The sequence below is a fragment of the Chroicocephalus ridibundus genome, chromosome 17 (genome assembly GCF_963924245.1).
Source record: "Chroicocephalus ridibundus chromosome 17, bChrRid1.1, whole genome shotgun sequence".
In the NCBI taxonomy this organism is placed as follows: Eukaryota; Metazoa; Chordata; class Aves; order Charadriiformes; family Laridae; genus Chroicocephalus; species Chroicocephalus ridibundus.
The window spans coordinates 6,384,168-6,406,182 of record NC_086300.1 but is presented as its reverse complement, the minus strand read 5'-3'; the positions used below and the strand labels follow the sequence as shown (position 1 = coordinate 6,406,182).

General features: G+C 53.5%; 2 protein-coding genes across 2 annotated transcripts; both read right to left on the bottom strand.

The window, feature by feature from the left end:
- Positions 1 to 588: 588 nt before the first annotated feature.
- LOC134524556 (uncharacterized) lies at positions 589 to 8,313 on the bottom strand. Its single transcript, XM_063354695.1, has 6 exons — positions 8,190 to 8,313; positions 6,511 to 7,348; positions 5,701 to 5,772; positions 4,708 to 4,782; positions 4,090 to 4,208; positions 589 to 1,786 (listed from the first exon to the last, which is right to left on the bottom strand). Exons 2-6 carry the CDS (start codon positions 6,591 to 6,593, stop codon positions 858 to 860), a joined length of 1,278 nt encoding a protein of 425 aa, XP_063210765.1. The 5' UTR covers positions 6,594 to 7,348; positions 8,190 to 8,313; the 3' UTR covers positions 589 to 857.
- Positions 8,314 to 13,571: 5,258 nt separating this feature from the next.
- RDM1 (RAD52 motif containing 1) lies at positions 13,572 to 21,839 on the bottom strand. The gene is made up of 7 exons (XM_063354696.1): positions 21,722 to 21,839; positions 19,967 to 20,146; positions 18,682 to 18,804; positions 18,043 to 18,205; positions 16,807 to 16,905; positions 15,695 to 15,783; positions 13,572 to 14,265 (listed from the first exon to the last, which is right to left on the bottom strand). Exons 1-7 carry the CDS (start codon positions 21,836 to 21,838, stop codon positions 14,164 to 14,166), a joined length of 873 nt encoding a protein of 290 aa, XP_063210766.1. The 5' UTR covers position 21,839; the 3' UTR covers positions 13,572 to 14,163.
- Positions 21,840 to 22,015: the final 176 nt, after the last annotated feature.

Genomic DNA, 22,015 nt, shown 5'->3' with positions numbered 1-22,015 from the left:
TGGATGCCGTGACCAGCTCCAAGGTTGGAAGAACATCTCCTGTGCTAGCCACGGGCATTCGCATCGGCACCCCGGGGCTCAGAATCCGTGTGGGGAGGCACCACCCTGCCCCGGTGCACTCCAGCTACAAGGCTTGACTGACAGCTGTCTGTCAAACAAGTGACCGGCTTACCTCGAGAAGACAAATCACCGTGAGAATAATCACAATCATGATGGACACCGACATCGATAACGGGAACCCGTCACCCAAGGTGTACTCTGCTTTCAACTGGGAGCAAAGGAGAGAAAATCAGGAGGGGAGAGAGAGTTGCTCCTTCCGTTCCCCGTTGTCCAGAAGGACGTGTCCAGCAACGCCCAGTATCTCTCCTACCTTCCCTGTGAATTTCCTGCCCGTTTCCTTGGCCGTGCCATTGGAAACATTCCCTTCCAGGAGACACTGGCCCGTGACAGCAGAGGCTGCCTGGTCATCTTGCCCCTCGCTGAGCAGCTTTACGAGCAGCTCCGTCTTCGAGACCACCTTTGCACAGGCCAGCTGGAGCTCGGGCCGGCGGCCGTCCATCCTCAGGGTTCGTGCCACCTGGGCGATGAACGTCCGCAGCGCTTCGTTGGGGATGAGCAAGCGCAGGTCATGGTTGACCTTGGTTTCAAAGAGGTCTCCTTGAACCAGCGCATCGTCCGGGCTGTCGGAGCTACCTGGTTTATTGAGGAAACCGGATCCTTCCTTTTGTTGCTTCCAATGTGTTTTTGTGGCTTGAGGGATGGCTGGTAAATGCCCACCTAGAGAAGAACCCTTTTCTTCAGCAGTGTCCTCTAGCACGCTGCTTGCAGTGGGGGGGCTGTCGTTAACCAACAGCGTATCAAAAAAATGCTGTTTTGTGTTTAGTCTCTGCTTTACTTGCTGTCGCTGTGGGCTCTTCCTCTGGATTCACGTTGCCAAACGTCTTGGAGAAAAGCTGAGTGCTTTTATTCAGATACGGGCTGTCCTCCTGCTTGTGCTTCCTGTAAGTCCAAACATAGTCCTGCCTTGGAGATGGTGCCTCCTCTGCATCTTCTACATCCTCCACATCCTCCATCCCAGGAGTTTTCTCGGTCTGTTCCACAGTATCGGAATAATTTTGAATGTTACAAGACCCAGATAAATGAGGGGCCTCTGCTGGGGAGTGGGAAAGGGAATGTTTTGAAGGAGGTGTGGATATTTTGCGTTGTCTGAAGACCGAGAGGTTGTCAGTGGGGTTTAACCTGCCAGCTGCTTCCCAGGGGTTCGATGTTGCACGGTTCAAACCTACGTCACGCTGCTTTTTTACCCAGGTTGTCTCTCCCTCCGCTGCCGGGATCTCCTGCACCTCCTGCTTCAGCACGCCAGGCACTGGCAGGGCTGAGACGATGTTTTTCACAGTCACGACGATTTTAGCCTTGTGCAGCTGCTTCTTCAGCTCGGCCACTAGCGCCTTGTCTAGAAAATAGAGTTTCCTCATAGCAGTTTCACTGGTCCAGCCCATGCGCTGAGCGCTGTGCAGCATCAGCATCAGCTCCGTACTGGTTTTACGTTCCTGCCTGGATAGCTGCTGAGGGGAATATGAATTTGTTCCAGAAATGTGATCGTGGGGGTTACTGAGATCACCGTCAGTGCTGGTCAGGCTCAGGACAACCGCAAGCGTTACAGTTTCATGCTCTCCGAGTGAAGGCTCCTTGGGCTTGAGGTTCAACACCGTGCTGACGCTCAGTTTCCTGGATTGTACGGCTTCTATTATTTCTCCTTGTGTCTCTGCCAGAGGAGCCGCGCGAGCTGTAAAACACCGAGAGAGCAGATCGGTGGCTCGGCATCACAAGAAGCTTTCTGCCAAAACACAGGGTCAAAGGTTTACCCCAAGCAGCAGGCGCTCGGCTTTAAGACAGGGAAGTGCGTGAACTGAAGGGTGGACGTGTTACAGACGGGGAAAAAATCTTGTTAAATCAATCAGATTATCTCATGGGGCAGAACAGATAGATGTTTCTTTTCTGGTCTCTCCCAGGGGTCTCTTTGGATCGACGGGAAGCATCCCGGGGGAATGGGTTTGCTGTCGGAGAGTTTCCCACAGCTCGATACGAGCCAGTGTTGAGTCGCTAAAATCACCATAAAGCTTTTAAACTGGGAGCGAGCCTGGAAAGCAGAACACCCAGAGACACGGTGTTTGTCCCTGAGCAGTTATCCCGACCAGCCCGTCTCCCTGCGGTCAGGAAAACCTGGGATATTTCATGTTAAAATATTGTGGTCTGCCACAAGCTGCAGTCAGAGCGAGCCCCTGATAACGGAGAGCTTTTTCGCTGCTGGTGGGTGCAGCTCCCATCACCCTGGCCTAGAAGAAGTGGAAAACGTTGGGGATTTGACCCAGAGCCACGCAAACGGCCCAGGAGGGCACCCGCTGAGTCTGCAGAGCCAGGATAAGTCTTGAAGAGTCCCACACCAAGGCTGCAAACACACCCTTATCTCTAATCCTGCTTTGCAGATAGCCTCGTGCCAGAGGCAGGGTGACATGGTCAAGAATATTTACAGATTGCGAAGGTATTTAGGCCTTTTTTTTCCCTGTTAAAATGACAGGAAATCGGACGCATAAATACCTTTGAGGTACCTAGCCCTAAATGGCTTAGCAGCCTGTTTTCACAGAATCGCAGAATGGTTTGGGTGGGAAGGGACCTTCAAGCCCACCCAGTGCCACCCCCTGCCCTGGGCAGGGACACCTCCCACCAGCCCAGGTTGCTCCAAGCCCCGTCCAACCTGGCCTTGAACCCCTCCAGGGATGGGGCAGCCACAGCTTCTCTGGGCAACCTGGGCCAGGGGCTCAGCGCCCTCACAGCAAAGAGTTTCTTCCTCAGATCTCATCTCAATCTCCCCTCTTCCAGTTTAAGGCCGTTACCCCGTGTCCTATCATTACACTCCCTGATCCAGAGTCCCTCCCCATCCTTCCTGTAGGCCCCCTTTGGGTACTGGAAGGGGCTCCAAGGTCTCCTCGGAGCCTTCTCGAGGTTAGGCTCACTTGTCCAGCTCCAGTTTGAAAATGAGTTACTCGGGGACCTTCCTGTACCTATTTGCAGAACTCCAGCTTGTCTCCGATTTGTTACCCCTTGCAAAGATGGAGCGGGCCAGCGCATTGCTCACGCTGCCCAGGCTAACGAGAGAATAACGATGCTCGGTGTTCCCCTAATGCCCTGCGAAGGAGACCGGGGTTCCTGTCCTCTCTGCTGCCCATGGGGAGCAGGGTGACAGAGAGACCAGGCAATTGTCTGGGGGGGTCACCCAGGCAAGTTTTGGAGCCTGTATATCCCTGCCCCCTTCCAACATGCTCTAACATCACAGGAGGGTTCTATAGAGTCTGCCGGGGGGCATCCATGCTCAGTTTTGGGGGTTTCCAGTATGGGTGGCAGGTTTGAGGTGCAGCTCGACACCTTACCAGAGCAATGCAAACATCACTGGGCCCTTTGGCCACGTCTGTGCTGTGTCTGGGACCCCTCTCGCCGCTGAGCTGTGGTTAGCCAAGGTATGGTGGCACTGGAAAGGCTCGGGAGGTTGTCAGGGGGGATTTGGAGGCCTTATGAGCAGACGGTGCCTTCCAGCACTTGGGAAGGGTACTGGGAACGCATGATTGCCTTGGCTAGATGCGCTGTGTGGATTGGAAGCTCGTGTGTTTGTTTAGCCCAGCAAGCTATTTCTTCTCAAGATAGTATTTGACACAGAAGATATGTGCAATCACTAGTAACTTTTCAACCCTTGTTTTTTCCAAGTCATAGGCTCAAGGGGGAGATTTTTGTGCCTGTGGCTCCGGGAGCAGAGTCAGGGGCCTCCCAGGTCTCACCTGAGCTCCCTGCACTGGCTGATTTAAAGGCCTCACACGGACGGAGCTCCTCTAGCTGTGCTCAGCTCACTAAATCTGTGCTCAACTCATTAAATCTGCTCAGATTTAGTGTCCCTGGAACTGGCCAGGGGCCACCGGGCTGGACTGATGACATCGAAGTGACCAACGCTGCCTGGGAAACCACACAAAATAGGGCCATGCTACTATAGCTAGAGGAAAAGGGGCAGATTTGGGGAGTCTACGTCATGGGGAAGCCTACCGCAGTGGGGAGCGCTGACGGAGCACAGGTTCTCGCAGTGGAACTTGATGGTCCTGCAGGGGGTTTCGGTGGTGGGTTTCTCCTGGCAGAGGCAGCAGGCCATGTCACCGGGCAGTTTGCTAAAGATAAGAGGTTACTGGAGAAAAACCCAGCATCTCAATCCCTGTCTCCGAGTCCAACTCAGGTAACGCACAGATCACAGTTTTGCTTGGATTTCTTCTACGGCTCTGGAAAACTTCCCACCCCACCGTTCCGATGGACAAATACGTTCTCCAAAGGTCTCGGAGAGGATTCAAATAGAAAATAGGCTTCTCCGGTGGCATCAAAATGTTGATTTTACCTTTGAAAATGGAACCGATCCCAAAACGCTGTTTGAAACAGAAACACGCCCCACCTTGATTTAAAAATTCCCTTCGAAAAACCTGGAAAACGTGATCTAAAAGGTGAGATTCCGTTTCATAGCAGGTGAGTTTGGGAGGTTCTCAAAAGTGAATAGCAAACCTTAGGCTCACTGGGGTTATTCTGATTTAGTGGCGAGCTGGTTTGTCTCCCAGGCAGACCCTTTGTTCCAGCAATTACGATCTGCTGGCAGCTGGGACCGAGTCCCTGCGTACTCACAGCCTTTCCAAGCGGACTGTTGTCAGGAGGAGCGTGAGCAATGTCTGCTGAATCACTTCTGTCGCACCCAGGTCTCTGAAAGGATTTGAAAAACCGCATTAATTTTTCAGGCCGCGTTACCAGGACTCTGCTCTGAGAAGAAGAAGAGGTCCCTGGTGATTGTGGTGGTGTTCGCAGGGGGATCCACTTCTGCCTAATCAAACAGAAATGACTCAAAACCCTATCGTCTTTCTGCTTTGACCTGTTCCTAACCATGGGGTCTGATTCAGGAGGGGATCCCGCAGCTCTCGTGGGAGATAAATGCAAACTGAAAGGATTCCCTGGCTCAAAACCCCTCCTCCTGCTCTCCATGAGTGCAGCTCCAGCCCTCGGAGGGAGACGCTTCTTGCCCAAGAGGGTGAATCCACTGTGACCGTGGGAAGAGAGATTATAGCAGTGAAAAGAGAAAACGTGCTGAGCAGAAAGCAAAGGGTATCTGTGGGATAGCAGGGCTGCCAGCAGGAAGGACCTCTGCAAAAACCCTGCACGTCTTCCTCCCCGAGGAGTCACATCGATGCGAGCAGGAGCCATCGGATGCTGTGAATTGTGATGAACACAGACATCCCCTGCCCTGAGCTGCGTCAAGGCAGCGGGGCGGGGATGTGGGGTGCGCAGGAGCCCAGGACTGCCGGCATGAGCACCCCAAAGACCAGGATCCCACCTTCTCAGCACCCAAGCAGGGGCGAGGGGCATTCCCACACCCTTCAGGCCACCCCACAACCCCAGACCTTGGCGTCTGTGCGTCCCGGCTCCTTGGTTGCTTTGCAGCTGGGAACACACCCGGACCGCTTGGCCTTTGCCTCGCTCTGCCAGTGCTGGGGTTATTTTTGCCTCCAGCAGAATAAAGTTGGGAGAAAAGTGAGATCTGCTGCTGGATCTCTGCTTTCCTGACAATCGGGCACTTGATAGAGACAACGATCTGTATTAATCTCGTAAAATTTAGTCAATACTTACAGATATTTGACGGAAGGCAGCTCGAAGAACGATGTGTCAGCAATAACGGACGGGGGGTTATGGCTTAGGGTCCTGAAAAACACAACACACCGCTGTGAGGGGGTGATGGGAAGGACGGGAGCTGGGTGGGTAGGGGGACGTGGGGACAGCGTGTCCCCGTGTTCTCTTGCCCACGAGTCTGGAAAGCCAAGATCAGCGGGCACTGGAGAAACGGGAGGTGGTTAAAACACTTACTGTAGAGTCAAAAAAAAAAAACCAACCCAGCGGTTCCTGAATTGTACAAACACAGCGAAATCAAAGTGATTTTCCACTAGATCATTGCAAAATATTTCTGTGATCAAGGAGTTTTCCCTCTTTGCCAGGCTTCACATTTCTGCCCTTTGAATAGCAGAGAGGCCCAAAGAGAGTTGTGCCTGTTGGATCTGATGCGGAATTACACTGAAATCCGCTTTCCAGGCTCCCCTCTACTGTGCGAGGGGTGTAAAGAGGCTTATGGTTGGTAAGGATCCAGCCCGCTTTTATGGATGGCAGATGTGGATTTGGCTGAACAATTTTTGCTCAAACCTCCCCAAAGAATTTCCTTTCAAGTAGAGAACAAACATAGGAAATTTCAGCCCGGAGATAAAAAATTGGCTCGGCGCTAGGCGTGTGAGGAAGGGGCTGGGATGAAGGCTGGAGGCAGGAACACATGCTGATGGGCTGATTCACAAAATACATCAGGTCCTGATTATCTCCAGCTCAAAGAGCAAAAGCCCAGAAGTGCTGCTTCTGGAAAACACAACATCTCTTTCTTTCCTCCTCAGCTCACACCTTCTCTTTGCTTCCCTTGACCAGGACTTTGATGTTATTTTGGAGTCTAACTTTCCGTATTTTCTTCCATTTCCACTGTCCATAAACTTTTACTCTGTTACCGCATCCGGCCAGGCAAAGCTGCGGCCTAGTCCGATGGGAATTGTCATTCCTAATTTATTATCCCACCTTATTTGGTGTCTCACCTGAGAAGCATGGCACTTTGCAGGAGCAAGCGCAGGGAGACCGTGGGCTTTTCCTTACGTCTGTGAACCCTCGGTGGGCAAAACGCCCTGGCTTCCCGCTTACTTCAGGTCCGGATGGAAACGGTGATCCTGCCCCTGGAAGGGCTTCTTGATAGAACGTGCTATGGATTAAGTCACGTTTTCTCCAGATACCGAAAGAACAAAGTTTCCTTTTTATGGATGTTTTTTGAGACGTTTTGCTTTTAAATGCAAATACGCGAAGTGAAATCTCCGGCTAGAAATCCGGCTCACATCCCGTACCCTTCATCCCCCTGCCTCTTCTCCCTTCCCGCAGCATTTCTGATCCGTCCCCGTGGCCTCTCTCCGCTGCAGTTTGAACCTGATGCTGGTTCAAGGAAGCCGTGGAGAAGATGGGCAGCCCAGGAGAAAGCGGCTTTCGGGCTGCAGACTCTTGGTGGACCCTGGATGACGTCTGTGGTAGGATTCAGTTCTTCGCAGAGAGTAAATCCGCTCTTCCCCGCTGTCGCCGCCGAGTCCCGCTCTTATCTACCTTTGGACCTTGTTCGACTTACAGCTTCTCTAAAAACTGCATCCCGTGCCGTGCCTGGAAAGCGCCGTTCCGGATCCGCGTGATGAGATTTCCGCTAAGGTTTCTGGGGAAAAAGGAGATCATAGAAAGAAAATGAGTCTGTCCTACAGGAAGCTGGAGCCAAAACCGGTATCGATTTGTAGGAAATATGCAAATCCAAGGTAGAATAGGGAGGAAACTGCCATTTTCTCATTTTTTTTCTTAACCTGCCAAGGAGAGGAAATGAAGTGCACATGTGCTTAATCTATTTCTGCCCCGGGATACAGCAAGCCTTCAAGAAATGGCTTCGATTATGGCTGCGTTTGGACAACCACGCTGTGATCTCTCATCCTGCTGCGGGTCACCCAGCCATCTGCATCGATCGATCTCTTTAGCTCGGTTAGTCTTTTTAGCAGGAGAAATTTAGTCACCGTGCTAAAAATAGCAGGCACATTTTCTAGCACAAGGAGGGTTATAAATGCAAACAGGCTTCACTAAATACACTAGAAAGAAACTTTTATAACTCACATAAGCTGCAAAAAAGGAAGTGGCTCAAAAGCATGTTCCTCAAGCGACAGGATTTTATTGAAAGATAAATCCCTGTTAAAATTAGAACGCGAAATGTTAATTACGTTTGCACCGTCATGTTTACTTTCATTTGCTTTGACGCTGGCAGCATATATGTTACATGGCTCTGGTTTCCTGCGGTGTTTGTATCTGATATCAGCTTGCAGTGGTGTGTAACCTGTGATAACCCTCCTGACTGGAGGTGCCTATCATCTCCGTGATTTTTTTTTTCTAGCTCTGATCCCACTCGGAATTATTTTAGGGCGCGATTTTCCTCGCTGATAACAGAAAAGATGCTTTACGCAGGCCCGGTTTAGCAGCCGAGGATGCATTTGCAGGGACCACACCGATTTGCCCACCTCTGGATGCGCCACAGGGATGGAACCTGCCTTTCCCCGGTGCCACCGGTGCTTTGCTTGCTGAAGTCGGCCAGAAAAGCTGGAACAGAACCTCTAGTCTGAGGGCTCAGGGACGGGTTGGTAACCACCTGGGTGACGAAAAGGGTTATTTTTGATGATCCGAGGGCTGGAGCACCTCTCCTGTGAGGACAGGCTGAGAGAGTTGGGGGGGTTCAGCCTGGGGAAGAGAAGGCTCCGGGGAGACAGAGCCCCTTCCAATCCCTGAAGGGGGCTCCAGGAAAGCTGGGGGGGGGCTGTTTGCAAGGGCACGTAGCGATAGGCCGAGGGGCAATGGTTTTAAACTAGAGCAGGGCAGGTTTTGATCAGCCATTAGGAAGAAGTTCTTGACACTGAGGGTGGTGAGACACTGGCCCAGGTTGCCCAGAGAGGGGGTGGAGGCCCCATCCCTGGAGACATTCAAGGCCAGGCTGGATGAGGCTCTGAGCGACCTGCTCCAGTTGAAGATGTCCCTGCTCACTGCAGGGGGTTGGATGAGATGGCCTTTAGAGGTCCCTTCCGACCCAACACATTCTACGATTTTTCTCTTCATCCCTTTTTTGGTGAAAAATTATGTTAAAGCGACCCTATTAAAGATGCAAAATCAAGAACATGGAAGTCTCGGGAAGGGCAGAATGAAGGGGTAGCTTAAACTCCGCTTTCCTGCACAGCTCTGCTGGGAGATGTGTGTAGACACTCAGCAGCTGCGGGACTCACCTGGCCTAGCCTTACAAATCAAAAGGTTCCTTGTCTCAGCCTGAATTCGCCGCCTGGGCTTGTTCTGCAGCAAACAGCGCGAGAGAAATACATTTGGGGAGTGATTCAGCCCCTCCTCAGACAAGTTCCCAAGATGGTTTGGGTGAATGGGAAGTGCCTGTTCCTCTCCATGACAGATAAAGAGAGCCTGAACAATTAGCTTAATCCCAGGCAATTATTAGGCATCTAAAATTAGAGGAGACGAACGCACAAGGTTTCTTCGGTAGGAGATGGCCTGGCTGCTTGGAGAGAGTGTTGAGAGAGAGCATCGGGGAGCGACCGCAGCTCTCGCCTGCGGGGTCCGGACCTCCCAGGGTGGCAGCCAGGCGGTGGGAGGAAGGTCTTTGCACGTGCGATCTCAGAAGTGCTTTGGAGAGTTCAGTTTTCAGCCTCGTGGAAGGGGAGCGTGGCTGGCAGCATGTTTCTTCCCAAACGGACTCGTTTCGCCTGCAACCCACATCCCGCAGAGCATGCTCCCTGCTTTTAAGTTCTTGGATCCTTCTTTTCTACAATGTAGGGCACACGTACCTGCTAAAAAGCCACGGGGAGGGGGAGCTGGTGTGGGCAGCGAGCCCCGGCACTGGCACTACCTTGTTTTCCACCATTCCCCAGCGCTGAGACAGGGCTTAGACGCCGCCCTAGGGCTGGCTCACCGCAAAAGCAGCTCCAGAAAGGCCAAGACCACCCTGGATTTGGTTCCTTCCAAGCCAACACGAGGACTAGAAAATACAAAACCTCCCTTTTTCTGGGAAAAATGCAAGCATGTAAGGGTCGCACTCAACAAATGACGCTATGAATGCAAACGGCGATGGAGCTGAGATACTCGCAATGATCTACAACAGAGGGGATTTGGGGACACGTCTCCGTGTCCTCATTTCAGCTGCTCTAATAACAGAGGAACGGGACTCAAAACACGACCCTCACGAGCCAACTCCAAGCCAATGCTTCCTTGGCTGTCAGTTTTTCTGCACGGTAGTATTTTTGTCTTTGACATGAGGTTTGTGTTGAGAAATGAGTGTAGCCACGTCTCCTCTGAGGCTCAGGTAATCTGGGATCTGGGCACTACAGCTCTGAGCCTCCACGGGGGGATTTATTTCTCCTGCTTAGCCTTTAGGATAAGAAAAAGACAGCGTGATAGCGGCCAAGCAGAGGACAGAGAACAGGGCAAGATTTTGCCGTTCTTGTTTCATACTTCCTTTGCCTGCACCGCACAGGAAACCCCAAAAAATATGTAAAAACCTGAACTTCAACAAGAGAAAAACCAAAACCCTAATGCTTTTCTGCTCCTTTTCAGGGTGTGGAAGAGACAGAGCACTTGTTGCCATTTCATCTGACATTTCATATGACATCCGTAGATGCACATTCGTTTCTCCTCCAAGAAGCGGGGGGGTGTCTCAGCTGGATAAGGCCCTGAGCAACCTCATTGATTTTTAAACAGAAAAACCCTGTGCTAGGTGTGAGGTTAGTCCTGCTCGGAGCTGGAGGCTGAAGCAGAGACCTGCCAACCCTGGTCCATCTGGGATTTCAGCAGAGGAAGGGGCAGTGCTGGCTTCTCTCTTTCCACCTCAGATAGCCACCAGAGGGGCTATCCCAAGAGCGGTCAGCAATGTGGAGCTCTGTCTTCACCACAACCGAGGTCTTTCCCCCCAAGCCCTAGCAGAAGCAAGGCATGCGTGGGTTTTGCCTTGTTCTAGGTGGTTCTCACCCCAGAAATGTCAGTCCTCGGATAAACAGAGCCGGGGGCAATCTCCCAGGGTGTGGGGAGTGGTCACTGTTAGCGTGGGGTTGACTACAAGTCATCCAATCTCTGTGGGAAAGGGCAGCAGCCGCCTCCTCTTGGTTGGATTTGGGGAAATGAAAGCTGCGCTATGGCCTTGCGGGAATCCTCCCACGGGGCACTATGGCAGCACCGAGACACCCGGCTCTGCTCTGGCTGTAGCTCGAAATGGAGGAGGAATAAGGCGGAGGGGCGTTGGGGGGGGGCGCATCGAGCAGTAGGGGTCCAAGGGAGGGGGAGGCAGTAACCCACCATGGTGGGCAGGGGATGATACCTACAGGTGCTTCAGCAGGAGCAGACCCTCCAGTGAATGCCTCTTCACTGCCCGCAGAACATTGTCCTGGAGGACCCTGGAATGAGACAAGCAGACATTTACTGTAACACCAGCTGCATTCCAGGAGGAAGTGGAATTTTCAGGGGAAAATATCCCGTGGAAGCTTTACTAAAACATCTCTCTGAGTCACGACAGGGATCATCACCACTCGTCGCAGGAGCAGGCACTTGCTCCTGGGCTGCTGAAGCTAAGTGTAGCCTGATCATTGATTAAATAGGCACAGGGATGGTCCCGTAGGATGGAAGAGACACAGCTCACGGCATTTTTTGCCGTCCTAGGAAGCCCTGGGGATTCACACCCCTCCTTGCTGAGCAGCCCAGCTTTGAGTTCAGACGGAAATGGTTTCTTGCTGAGCAGCTCAGCTTTGAGTTGAGATGGAAACAGTTTGTGTGGGTGCTCGGGCTTATCATACCCTTGGCTCAAAAACCAGATGAAAGGATTGAAAATACCTGAGCTCCTGACGCTTTAAATGTTAGAGGATACTTACAAGGACTCAGCCCATGGGTATTCCCTCCGTGCTTGTTTTTCAATGGAAGAAATCGAGTTGCCAGTGAAATCTCTGCAAAGAAATGATTGACGCTGTCACCCCTCAGGAAAACCCTTTCCCCTGCAAATCTGGCTGCTGAGGTGGAAGCGGAGTTTGCCTGGAGATGCAACAGCCCGGCCAGCCCAGCTTCACCCCTTGGCGCCGCAGCAGGAGCCCCCAGAACAAAGCTGTCTCCTGCCGGTGACTCTCCTGGGTGTCTAGGATGGGGTTATCAGGAATAAGAAGTGCAGGAAGGGAAGATAGAATCACAGAATCATAGAATCGTCGAGGTTGGAAGCGACCTTTAAGATCATCGAGTCCCACCATCGACGTAACTCTGACAAGACCCACCACTACCCCATGTCCCTCAGCACCGCGTCTGCCCGGCTTTTAAATCCCTCCAGGGATGGCGACTCCACCACTTCCCTGGGCAGCCTCTTCCAATGCTTGATAAACCTTTCGGTGAAGAATTTCTTCCTAATATCCATCCTAAACCTCCCCTGGCGCAACTTGAGGCCGTTTCCTCTCATCCCATCGCCTGTTCCTTGGGAGAAGAGACCGACCCCCCCTGGCTACCCCCTCCTTTCAGGGAGCTGTAGAGAGCGAGAAGGTCTCCCCTCAGCCTCCTCTTCTCCAGGCTGAACACCCCCAGCTCCCTCAGCCGCTCCTCACAAGGCTCGTGCTCCAGACCCCTCACCAGCTCCGCTGCCCTTTTCCAGACACGCTCCAGCACCTCAATGTCTTTTTTTTGTGGTGAGGGGCCCAAAAGTGGACACAGCACTCAAGGTGGGGCCTCACCAGTGCTGAGTACAGGGAGATGGTCACTGCCCCAGTCCTGCTGGCCACGCTGTTCCTGAAACAGGCCGGGATGCTGGTGGCTTCTTGGCTACCTGAGCACACTGCGGGCTCATATTCCGCCGCTGTCGACCAACACCCCCAGGTCCTTTTCCGCCGGCAGCTCTCCAGCTGCTCTGCCCCAGCCTGTGGCGTTCATGGGGTTGGTGTGACCCAAGTGCAGGACCCGGCACTTGGCCTTGTTGACCCTCACACCGTTGGCCTCGGCCCATCGATCCGGCCTGTCCAGACCCCTCTGTGCAGCCATCCTGCCCTCCAGCAGGTCAACGCTCCCACCCAGCTTGGCGTCGCCAAGATGGAGGGGGTCTGGCCGCCGGTACTCACAGGACGGAGAGGGCCTGATGGTGTGTGGCAGGGGGCAGGCCATCCAGGGCGGCATGGCGGCAGTCCTGCAGCCACCCTCGGCAGCGGCGCCGACAGGGTCCCCCGGGGCAGGGGGCCGCCACCAGCAGCAGCGCCAGCAGCAGGAGCGGGCAGCCGGGCCCAGGCAGGCCCATGGCAGACCAGGCCCAGACGGGGGTCGCCAGGCAACAGGGGGGTGCAGGCCTCACGGCCCGGAGCTGGGACTGACAGTTTGGGCCTCTCCACCATAAAATCTAAAATAAAATTACAATCTCCACCTGAGAACTTGCCCCAGTAGAGGATTCACTGCACGCCGTGGAGGGCTGGGCCCTCCCTCCAGCATCGCCCCTTGTGAAACGCTGTGAATCTCGCTTCCCCATTTGGATTTCTCTAAATTCAGCGTCCCGACGCTGGATTTTGTTTCACCTTCCCCGTTAAAAAGCTCACCCTGGTATCAGGTGTCTTCTTCTGGAGCAAATCACCTCTTCCCGCTCTTTCTAGTTAAATTAAACAGGCCACAATCCTCCCGTTTCATGAGAGAACACGAATCATTCCTGTGGCTCTTCCCTGAGCTCTCCCATTTTACAATCATCTTTTTTTTCCAAAGACAGGGGTCAAAAAACATGCACAGGGCTCTGTTATCAAATAAGCTTTCCCCCCACTGCATACCCTCATGATTCGGGGAACTTGACGCCCCTTCCCATTGCCTCTGAGATTCATTCACCACACAGAGTTACAAAATCTTACTTAATTTAATGAAAAACCTCTTAAAAAGAACCTTTGCTTTACATCGTGACAATGTCCCAACTCCTTGTAGCTGGGGCTCAACCCATGTGGCTCAACACATTACGAGAAGACTTAACGCTGATTTCCTTAAAAGAAATTTCACTTAGAACGGTATTTTCCCTGTGCCTGTGCAGGCGTCTCTAAGTACCACAGCTACTCCTGCTGGTAAGACGGCTCCTTCTGCCGTCTCCGGCTTTCTCCGGCGGATCAGAGCGAACCTGAACTGAAGGCTCTTGGAAGGGCAGGCTCGTTCCTTTTATTTTTCTATAAGTGCCACGCACATCTGTTATGCTGTCTAAATAATAATTGTGCAGCTAAGCTGGCTTCTATATATAGCTGACCTGGATAAGTTGACAGGAAAACACTTCCTCTCCAAAAACAGCATATATTTTTGGGCTTAATTTTAGTAACACTAGGTTTATTGCCCATTTCTTGCGCTGTTACGTATCCGGAGAAAAAGAAAACAGTGGATATGACGCACATGTCATTTCACAGCGTTAAGACTTTCATTCCGAATCAAACGCTGCAGAACTTTTGGAAACGATGTGAAAACAGAGCTGCGCTAATTAGACGGCACCTCCCGGCTAGGGAGCTCATCATCAAAACTGACATCAGACAAAACTTCTTCTTCCAGGTCAAACTGTTCCACGGACAACTCACTGACCTGGGAAAAGAAATCAAGAGTAAATTTCTTTCTCTCCAATGTATTTTCGGTTCATCTGGAAACTATATATTTTTACCACGTGCAAGAGACAGCCTCCATGGAATTTACCAACTCAGGAACATTTCTGTTTCGGAAAGACTGACCGACATCACAAGGCAATGAACCTACAGGACACCCAGCAGCTCTCTTCCCGAACAAGTCCTTCTGAATTCCTGCCTGTTCCTCTTCCTATCAGGCTGGAAGGTGCCTTGCAGAGAGAGCACCGAATTAACCTCCCACACACCATCAGAAGGGAAGTGAGAGGGAGGGGAGGGCAGGGATGGCTCTTTGGGTAAAACAGAGGTTTGAGAAGCAGGAGGCTTTCTGTTTGACTTCGCTCCTCACTTCTCTTATGGTGATTTCACATGAGGTCGGCTCTCTGCGGGTTTCAAAGAAGTCAGATGGAGGGGGCTGTACGGAGGAAAATGCAGAGAGAGAACAAACCAGCAGAGATTTCATCTTCTCAACTGATAAAAAAACCAATAATCTGGTGGGCGTTAGTTACTTCACGCACGAAAATACCTCCTATTTTACAGCTGCTCTTCAGTAAGAAAGGAAGATAGTCCTGCCCGTGGACACCAGGTGACTCAGCGTCATCAAACGGAATAAAGTATCACAAGGTTCGTTAGACGCTTCCTCCATGCAAACTGCAGGAGGAGTTTGACGCTGCGCAGCGCGGAGCTGATGCATCATGTGAGAGTGATGCCCGCTTTCAAAACCCTGCCCTTTCAGTCGTCTCCCCTGGCAAGCAGCAGCGTTTTCAGTCTTCTGCTGGGGACCGGCTGCGAGCAAAAGCTGGCACGCAGAAGTCATCTCGCTGAGCACGATAATTAAAGTTTTACTGTTGTACCTGGGTATTTGTGTTCAGTGCATGCTAACAATTACCTGCAGGGATTCCACCCAAGCTTTTATTTCACCAAAGCTTTTAACAATCATTCCCTCTGGGGTAAGGATAAGTTTACGAAGTGCATTTCTAGACAGGGAGTTTGATTTATTTAAGAACGTATTAAAAAATCATTTGATTTAACACACGGTGACTTTACGGGGGTTTTCACTCTTACAGATTCTACAAAGAGCGGTCCTGGACACTGTCATGCGTCAGACTTGTCAACTTGCACCATAACAGTCCTTGTCCCCTAACTGCGCACTTCCCTGTGCTGGCTACAATATCCATGCATTTCTGCACAAAGATACCCAAAAAAGTAAAGGTTTTAAAACCTTGGCGTGCTGCACAATTTCAAGATGTAACCGCTTCCTGGGATTTAAGTCAAGGTAATCGCTGCTGCATAAAAGGAGGGTGTCAGAGGCTGTAAGGGTTAACAGCTCTGTCTCCAATCCCTAGATGTAACATAAAGGTCCTGTGCAAAAGCTAAATATCCACCGGTTTTACCTGAACAAGCCCCTTCAGTTCCTCTTCTGTTAAGGAGTCTGTGAGCTCCTCTTGGGTGGGATTGTACTCCACGGCCACTTTCCCATTCTCTGAAACAGAATAAACAGCCAGAGAACAAACACGGTTAATTACTACGGTGTCTAATGCCAACAAACCTACCCTAAACTCCAAATGGGACAATCCTGCTTCATAACGGCTTTCAGAGCAACCGGCTGGTTGGTCTGAAGGAATGTGCTTCTTTCTCTGGCCTCTCTTCTCTGCGGAAAACCAAATGGCTCTTACTAAATGGAGTGGAAACTGAAATTGCGGAAGCAGAAATCTACGGAGAAGACGGAGCATGTTAATTGCTCGTCTCCGTGTACATGATGGACCAGGAGGCAGGAAGGACTGCAAAACATCTGAATCCAGAAAGCCACCTTTGGAAAAAACACCTTAAGGAGTCCAGGGGAGGAGCCTGGCAGATGAAAGGCCCCTCTCTCTAAAATGAGGATAGTGGCACTGACCTGATCCCATAGGGATCTGTCCTGATAAGCATAAAAAACTAAAGTACTCAGATACCACATAAAGAGGCGTCACCTGAAAGCCCAGAGACCACAAGACCTGGAACCCAGAGAAAGCAGATCCAACAGTTCCTGGACAGGCACCGAGTCAGCTGCTGTGATTAAAAAAAAGAAGTAGTAACCCCAAAGAAGCAACGTGGAACGCCACAGTGGGGCATGGACCTTTGATGGCCCCTGGCTGGCTCGGAACCAGGACAGGAATGTGCCAAGTGCTGCAATTCAGTTCATGCTCCCCCTGGAACCAGAACTTCCCCACATCCCTATTGGGCATGCACACGTAGTGCTACAGTCTTGGAATTTGGAGTCTCAATGATTTATTTATCATAAAAAAATCTGACCTCCCGTTGGGTTTTCCTTGCACTCACATAGCTCATCGGGTGGAACCGCTCTGTTAAATCACTGCAGTCCACAACATGAGTTTAGTTTTGCCCCAGACCCTCATAGCCCAAATGAATCCCAAGAAAGGTTCAGAGAAGAATTCACATCCATTATCATGAGTTATAATATCATTAGCCCAAACAGCCTCGTGTTTAATACAAAAATTGGCCTCACCTAAGACTACGAGGAGTATCTTCTGAAAGGCGCAAGACAAAGCCTTCCCGACTGCGACTTTCTGAGCTCTCCTTGAGGCCGTGACAAACTCGAGAGGATCTGAACACAACAAGTAGCGTGTTATCGATATCAAGACGACACTCTGCAATCGAAGCACACCCGTTGCCTTGCGCTAGGAAACGTAACCAAACACAGCCTTACGGAGCCGATAAGAAAGCTGCTTGTGTTTCGGGAGCCGCTGGCAGCATGGCAGCACCCTCGAAGGGGTTTTTGTTGCCAACCCCCAGCAGCACGCGACCCTCAGCCCTCTGTCAGGACTCTGCCCAGCGCAGCGGGCAGTGCAGAGCCCTGCTGGCACCGGAGCTGTGCCACAAAGACAGTATGAAGAATCCAAAGCCATGTTCACACCAGAAGTGGCTGCGACGGGGAATGAACAACACTGCAGGCGAGAGGGAGAGAACAGAGGGTACTTTTCCCCTTGTACTGGGCACTGGTGAGGCCCCATCTCGAGGGCTGTGTCAGGTTTTAGGCCCCTCATCACGAAAAAAGAATTGAGGTGCTGGAGCGTGTCCGGAGGAGGGCAACGGAGCTGGTGAGGGGTCTGGAGCACGAGTCTTGTGAGGAGCGGCTGAGGGAGCTGGGGGTGTTCAGCCTGGAGAAGAGGAGGCTGAGGGGAGACCTTCTCGCTCTCTACAGCTCCCTGAAAGGAGGAGGTAGCCAGGGGGGGTCGGTCTCTTCTCCCAAGGAACAGGCGACGGGACAAGGGGAAATGGCCTCAAGTTGCGCCAGGGGAGGTTTAGGATGGATATTAGGAAGAAATTCTTCACCGAAAGGTTTATCAAGCATTGGAAGGGGCTGCCCAGGGCAGTGGTGGTGTCGCCATCCCTGGAGGGATTTAAAAGCCGGGCAGACGCGGTGCTGAGGGACATGGGGTAGTGGTGGGTCTTGTCAGAGTTAGGTTGATGGTGGAACTCCATGATCTGAAGGGTCCCTTCCAACCTGGGCAATTCTATGATTCTATGATCCTAGGAAAGCGATACTGGTGTGAAGCAGGGAGGGAAGAGTCACGCTCAGGATCCCTTGCTGCGTAGCACAGCAGCTCACAAGGCCCTGCACAGATCCTTGCCTCCGGCTAAATTCAGATACTTTATGAGAGCCACAAACTGTGCAAACGCAAGACTGACCAGTGCCTGTGCCAGATGCTAAGAGAGACTTCCAGCTGCATCCAAAACGTACCTCCGCTGTTTTCTACGTCTGCCTTGCCGAGGGCAACTCCCCTGGTGCGTACCCTGTGGTGGGGCAGTGTCACCTCTACAGCACACAGGTATTTCACGGATCGCTTCTGTAACGTCTCTCCCAGTTCCTCATTCTCACCATCAAAGCCAGATACATTCTGCAGCTGTTGGGAAGACCACAAATCATTAATTTTCACCAAAGAGGAAGGGGATCTTATGACCACCGCCTGGATACCACACACCACCTCTGCACAGCATGACTCCAAGGCAGAAGCACACGGTGGAGACAGCGCAGGGATATTTACTCTTTTGACCCTATTTTAGAAATACTTCATAGTCCCCATCCTCCGAGTCTCAGTCATCTTGGACACCTTCAGCACACAAAGACTACGGTCAAGCCCTGGCACTGCTTTCATCACAGCCACCCCCATTTTTATTAACAGAAGCCCAGGCAGCACCTTCACCCATAGCGATCTTCTCCCCCCAGGCTTTCAAAATACCCTCACTTGTGTCCTAACCACAGCTCCCGTAGCTGTCTATTATTTGCTGATTTGACGACAATTCTTCTTATTCCACCAACCACTCTACTGAAGAAGAGGATGAGGAGAAGGATGATGGATGAATATAAAGGGCCCCTTACTGTGATGATGCGACTGGACCAGCCGTTAAAGCCAAGGTAGTGGTTGGCCAACTCCTGGCACTTGTTGCTGTTGAGAGCAAGAACTTGCTGCTGAAACCCTTTCTGCTTGGTGCAAACGCAAACCTGTCCGGGAAAGAACAACTCTGGTTAGCCAGGCTTTGCTTGCAGGGTTCCCGCTACAGACACACCATGGATGGCTCTGGGACAGTCACTCGAAGGTAACCTCTTCCCTGACCGCATGTGTGCTTCTGTGTTAAATGTTTTTTCCCGGGAATGGGCCCTGCAAATTATTCCAGAGGAGGGATGCTGCCATTTTACTGCTTAAATACTACCTGGCAGCCAGCAGATGGTGGGCCCGTGCAAATCTCATGAAGTTCAACCAGGCCTGCACATGGGTCAGGGCAATGCCAAGCCCAAGTCCAGGCTGGCCGGAGAATGGCTGGAGAGCAGCCCCGAGGAGAAGGACTTGGGGGTGTTGGTGGGTGAGAAGCTCAACACGCCCCGGCAACGTGCGCTGGCAGCCCAGAAACCCCCCGCAGCCTGGGCTGCATCCCCAGCAGCGTGGGCAGCAGGGCGAGGGGGGGATTCTGCCCCTCTGCTCCCCTCGGGGGAGACCCCCCTGCAGCGCTGCCTCCAGCTCTGGGGCACCAACAGCAGAAGGACACAGAGGTGTTGGAGCGGGGCCAGAGGAGGCCCCGGAGATGCTGGGAGGGCTGGAGCCCCTCTGCTGTGGGGACAGGCTGAGAGAGCTGGGGGGGTTCAGCCTGGGGAAGAGAAGGCTCCGGGGAGACCTTGGAGCCCCTTCCAGTCCCTAAAGGGGCTCCAGGAAAGCTGGGGAGGGACTCTGGAGCAGGGAGGGGAGCCATGGGACGAGGGGCAAGGGTTTTAAACTGAAAGAGGGGAGATTTAAGTGAGATCTAAGGAAGAAATTTTTCCTTCTGAGCGTGGTGAGCCCCTGGCCCAGGTTGCCCAGAGAAGCTGTGGCTGCCCCATCCCTGGAGGGGTTCAAGGCCAGGTTGGACAGGGCTTGGAGCAACCTGGGCTGGTGGGAGGTGTCCCTGCCCAGGGCAGGGGGATGGAACTGGGTGGGCTTTAAGGTCCTTTCAAACCCAAACCATTCTGTGATTCTGCGTCACCGCAGCGGTAGCACCCAGCCACAAGTTAGTATACTTTTTGCAGAGGAAGCATCGCTGAGATCAACAAATATTGAATGCGATTCTGCCCTGCTGCTGGAGGGCACGGTGCTGGGTCCTGCACCTTCCACACCTGGGGCGGTTCTGCCTACCTTCAAGGGAGATTCCTGAAACAGCCTCTGCCCGTTGCACGTGCGCTGGGCTCTCCTGGCATCTCCAGCTGAGTAAAACTTGATGATGGCGTAATACCCCGGCCCTGCCACGGCAGCGTTTCGGTGCGCTCGCACCGAGTAGAGCGGCCCAAATTTGGAAAACGCTGAAAACAGGGAACGCTGAGGAAAAAGAAGAGACAAAAGGGTCTTTTGAAGTATCTATGGAAGCTCCAGGGGCTGGGCAACAGCGACAGAGAGAGGACTACTCCCAAGACCTAATCACCTAGAAAACGAGGGAAGTTTTTAGTACCGTTTAACAGCAATAAGCCCTGGAGTAAGCAGCGAGACTGAAGATGTGTATGCCTCCATAAAAATAAACTCAACCTGGCTGGATTTCTGCCCCTGAGGACGTCTCGTCTCCCTCATCATCCAGCCCTTGCATCGGGAGGAGAGCGAAAGCAGACGTGGGATTTTCTGTCCCTTGTCACCCTCGTCCCCGACCGCCTCTTGCTCTCCGCCATCCCGCCTTGTGTGAGCGCACTCTTTGTCGAAGTGTGCAGTGAAAAAATTAGCCCGATATTTTATGGGCAGAGTTAACGGGGTTTTGTTCCAGCTCTTCCAACTCGTCCTGGTGTCTCTGTAGTTTTGCTGTGCAGAACCGGCTGCGTGGCACAGGGGCAGAAATCACCCTGGGGTGAAGCCCGACACCCCCTTGGGGGTTGCCCCGGCGCCCAGCACGCCTCAGGGAGAGAAGGAAACTAAAGAATGATTAAAAACAAACAAATGAAATAAAGGGAGGGATTTAAAAATATCTTATTAGCACAAAGGTGAAGCCATGAGTACAGGTGAGGGGGAAGGGACAGGGGCCTTAGCTCCAGTGGGGGAGAGGGATGGTGGGGGGTCCCAGTCCCCGCTCCCCAGCCCTGGGGGGTTTCAGGCCCTGCTCCCTGGCCCCGGGGGGGATCCAGGGTCCTGCTCCCCAGAGCCGGGGGGTCCAGGCACCGCTCCCCAGCCCCGAGGGGGTCTGGGCCCCACTCCTTATCACTAGGGGGGGATCTAGGGCCCTGCTCCCCCAGCCCCAAGAGGATCCAGGACCTGCTTCCTGGTCCCCGGGGCAGGGGGTGGTATCCAGGCTGTCACTGGGGGGGGGATCCAGGGCCCGGCTCCTCACACTCGGATGGGATCCAGGCCTCACTCCCCAGCCCCAGGGGACTCCCAGGCCCTGCTCCCCACCCTCGGGAGGGATCCAGGGCCCTGCTCCCTATCACTACGGGGGATCCAGCCCCCAATCCCTATCACTACGGGGGATCCAGCCCCCACTCCCCAGCCCCGGGGGGGATCCAGGCCCCTCTCCCTGTCACTGGGGGGGGGGAATCCAGGGCCCCGCTTCCAGGCCCCAGGGGGCTCCCAGCCCTGGAGGGGGATCCAGGCCACCACTCCCCAGCCCCGGGGGGGGGGTCCCGGCCCTGCTCCCTATCACTGGGATGAATCCAGGGCCCTGCTCCCCGGTCCTGGGGGGATGCAGGCCCCGCTCCCCAGACGCCGGGGGGATCCAGAACCCGCTTCCCAGCCCCGGCTGGGTCCGGGCCCCGCTCCCCGGCCCCGGGGGGGAATCCAGGGCCCTGCTCCCTCTCACTGGGATGGATCCAGAGCCCCTCTCCGTAGCCCGGGGCGGGGGGAATCCGGGCCCCGCTCCCCAGCCCCGGGGGGTGCCAGGCCCCCTCTCCCCCGGCCCGGTCCGAGGCCGTGCCTCACCTCCAGCCCCGGCTGCGGCTCCAGCCCCCAGACCAGCAGCGTCTGGTGGCTCCCCGCGGGCACCCGGAACTCCACCACCTCCGCCATGCCGGGGCAGCCGCCTTCCCGCCCCGCCATCGCCCGGCCCCCGGCCCGCCCCCATCTCGGCCGGGAGACACGGCCTGGGCTGCGGGCCCCGGCCACGAGTGCGGGGGAAAAGACCCCCAAACCCCCACCTCCAGCCCCAAACCCCCACCTCCAGCCCCAACCCCCCCCCCAGCCCCACACCCCCCCTGCCCAGGCTGCGGCTCGTCC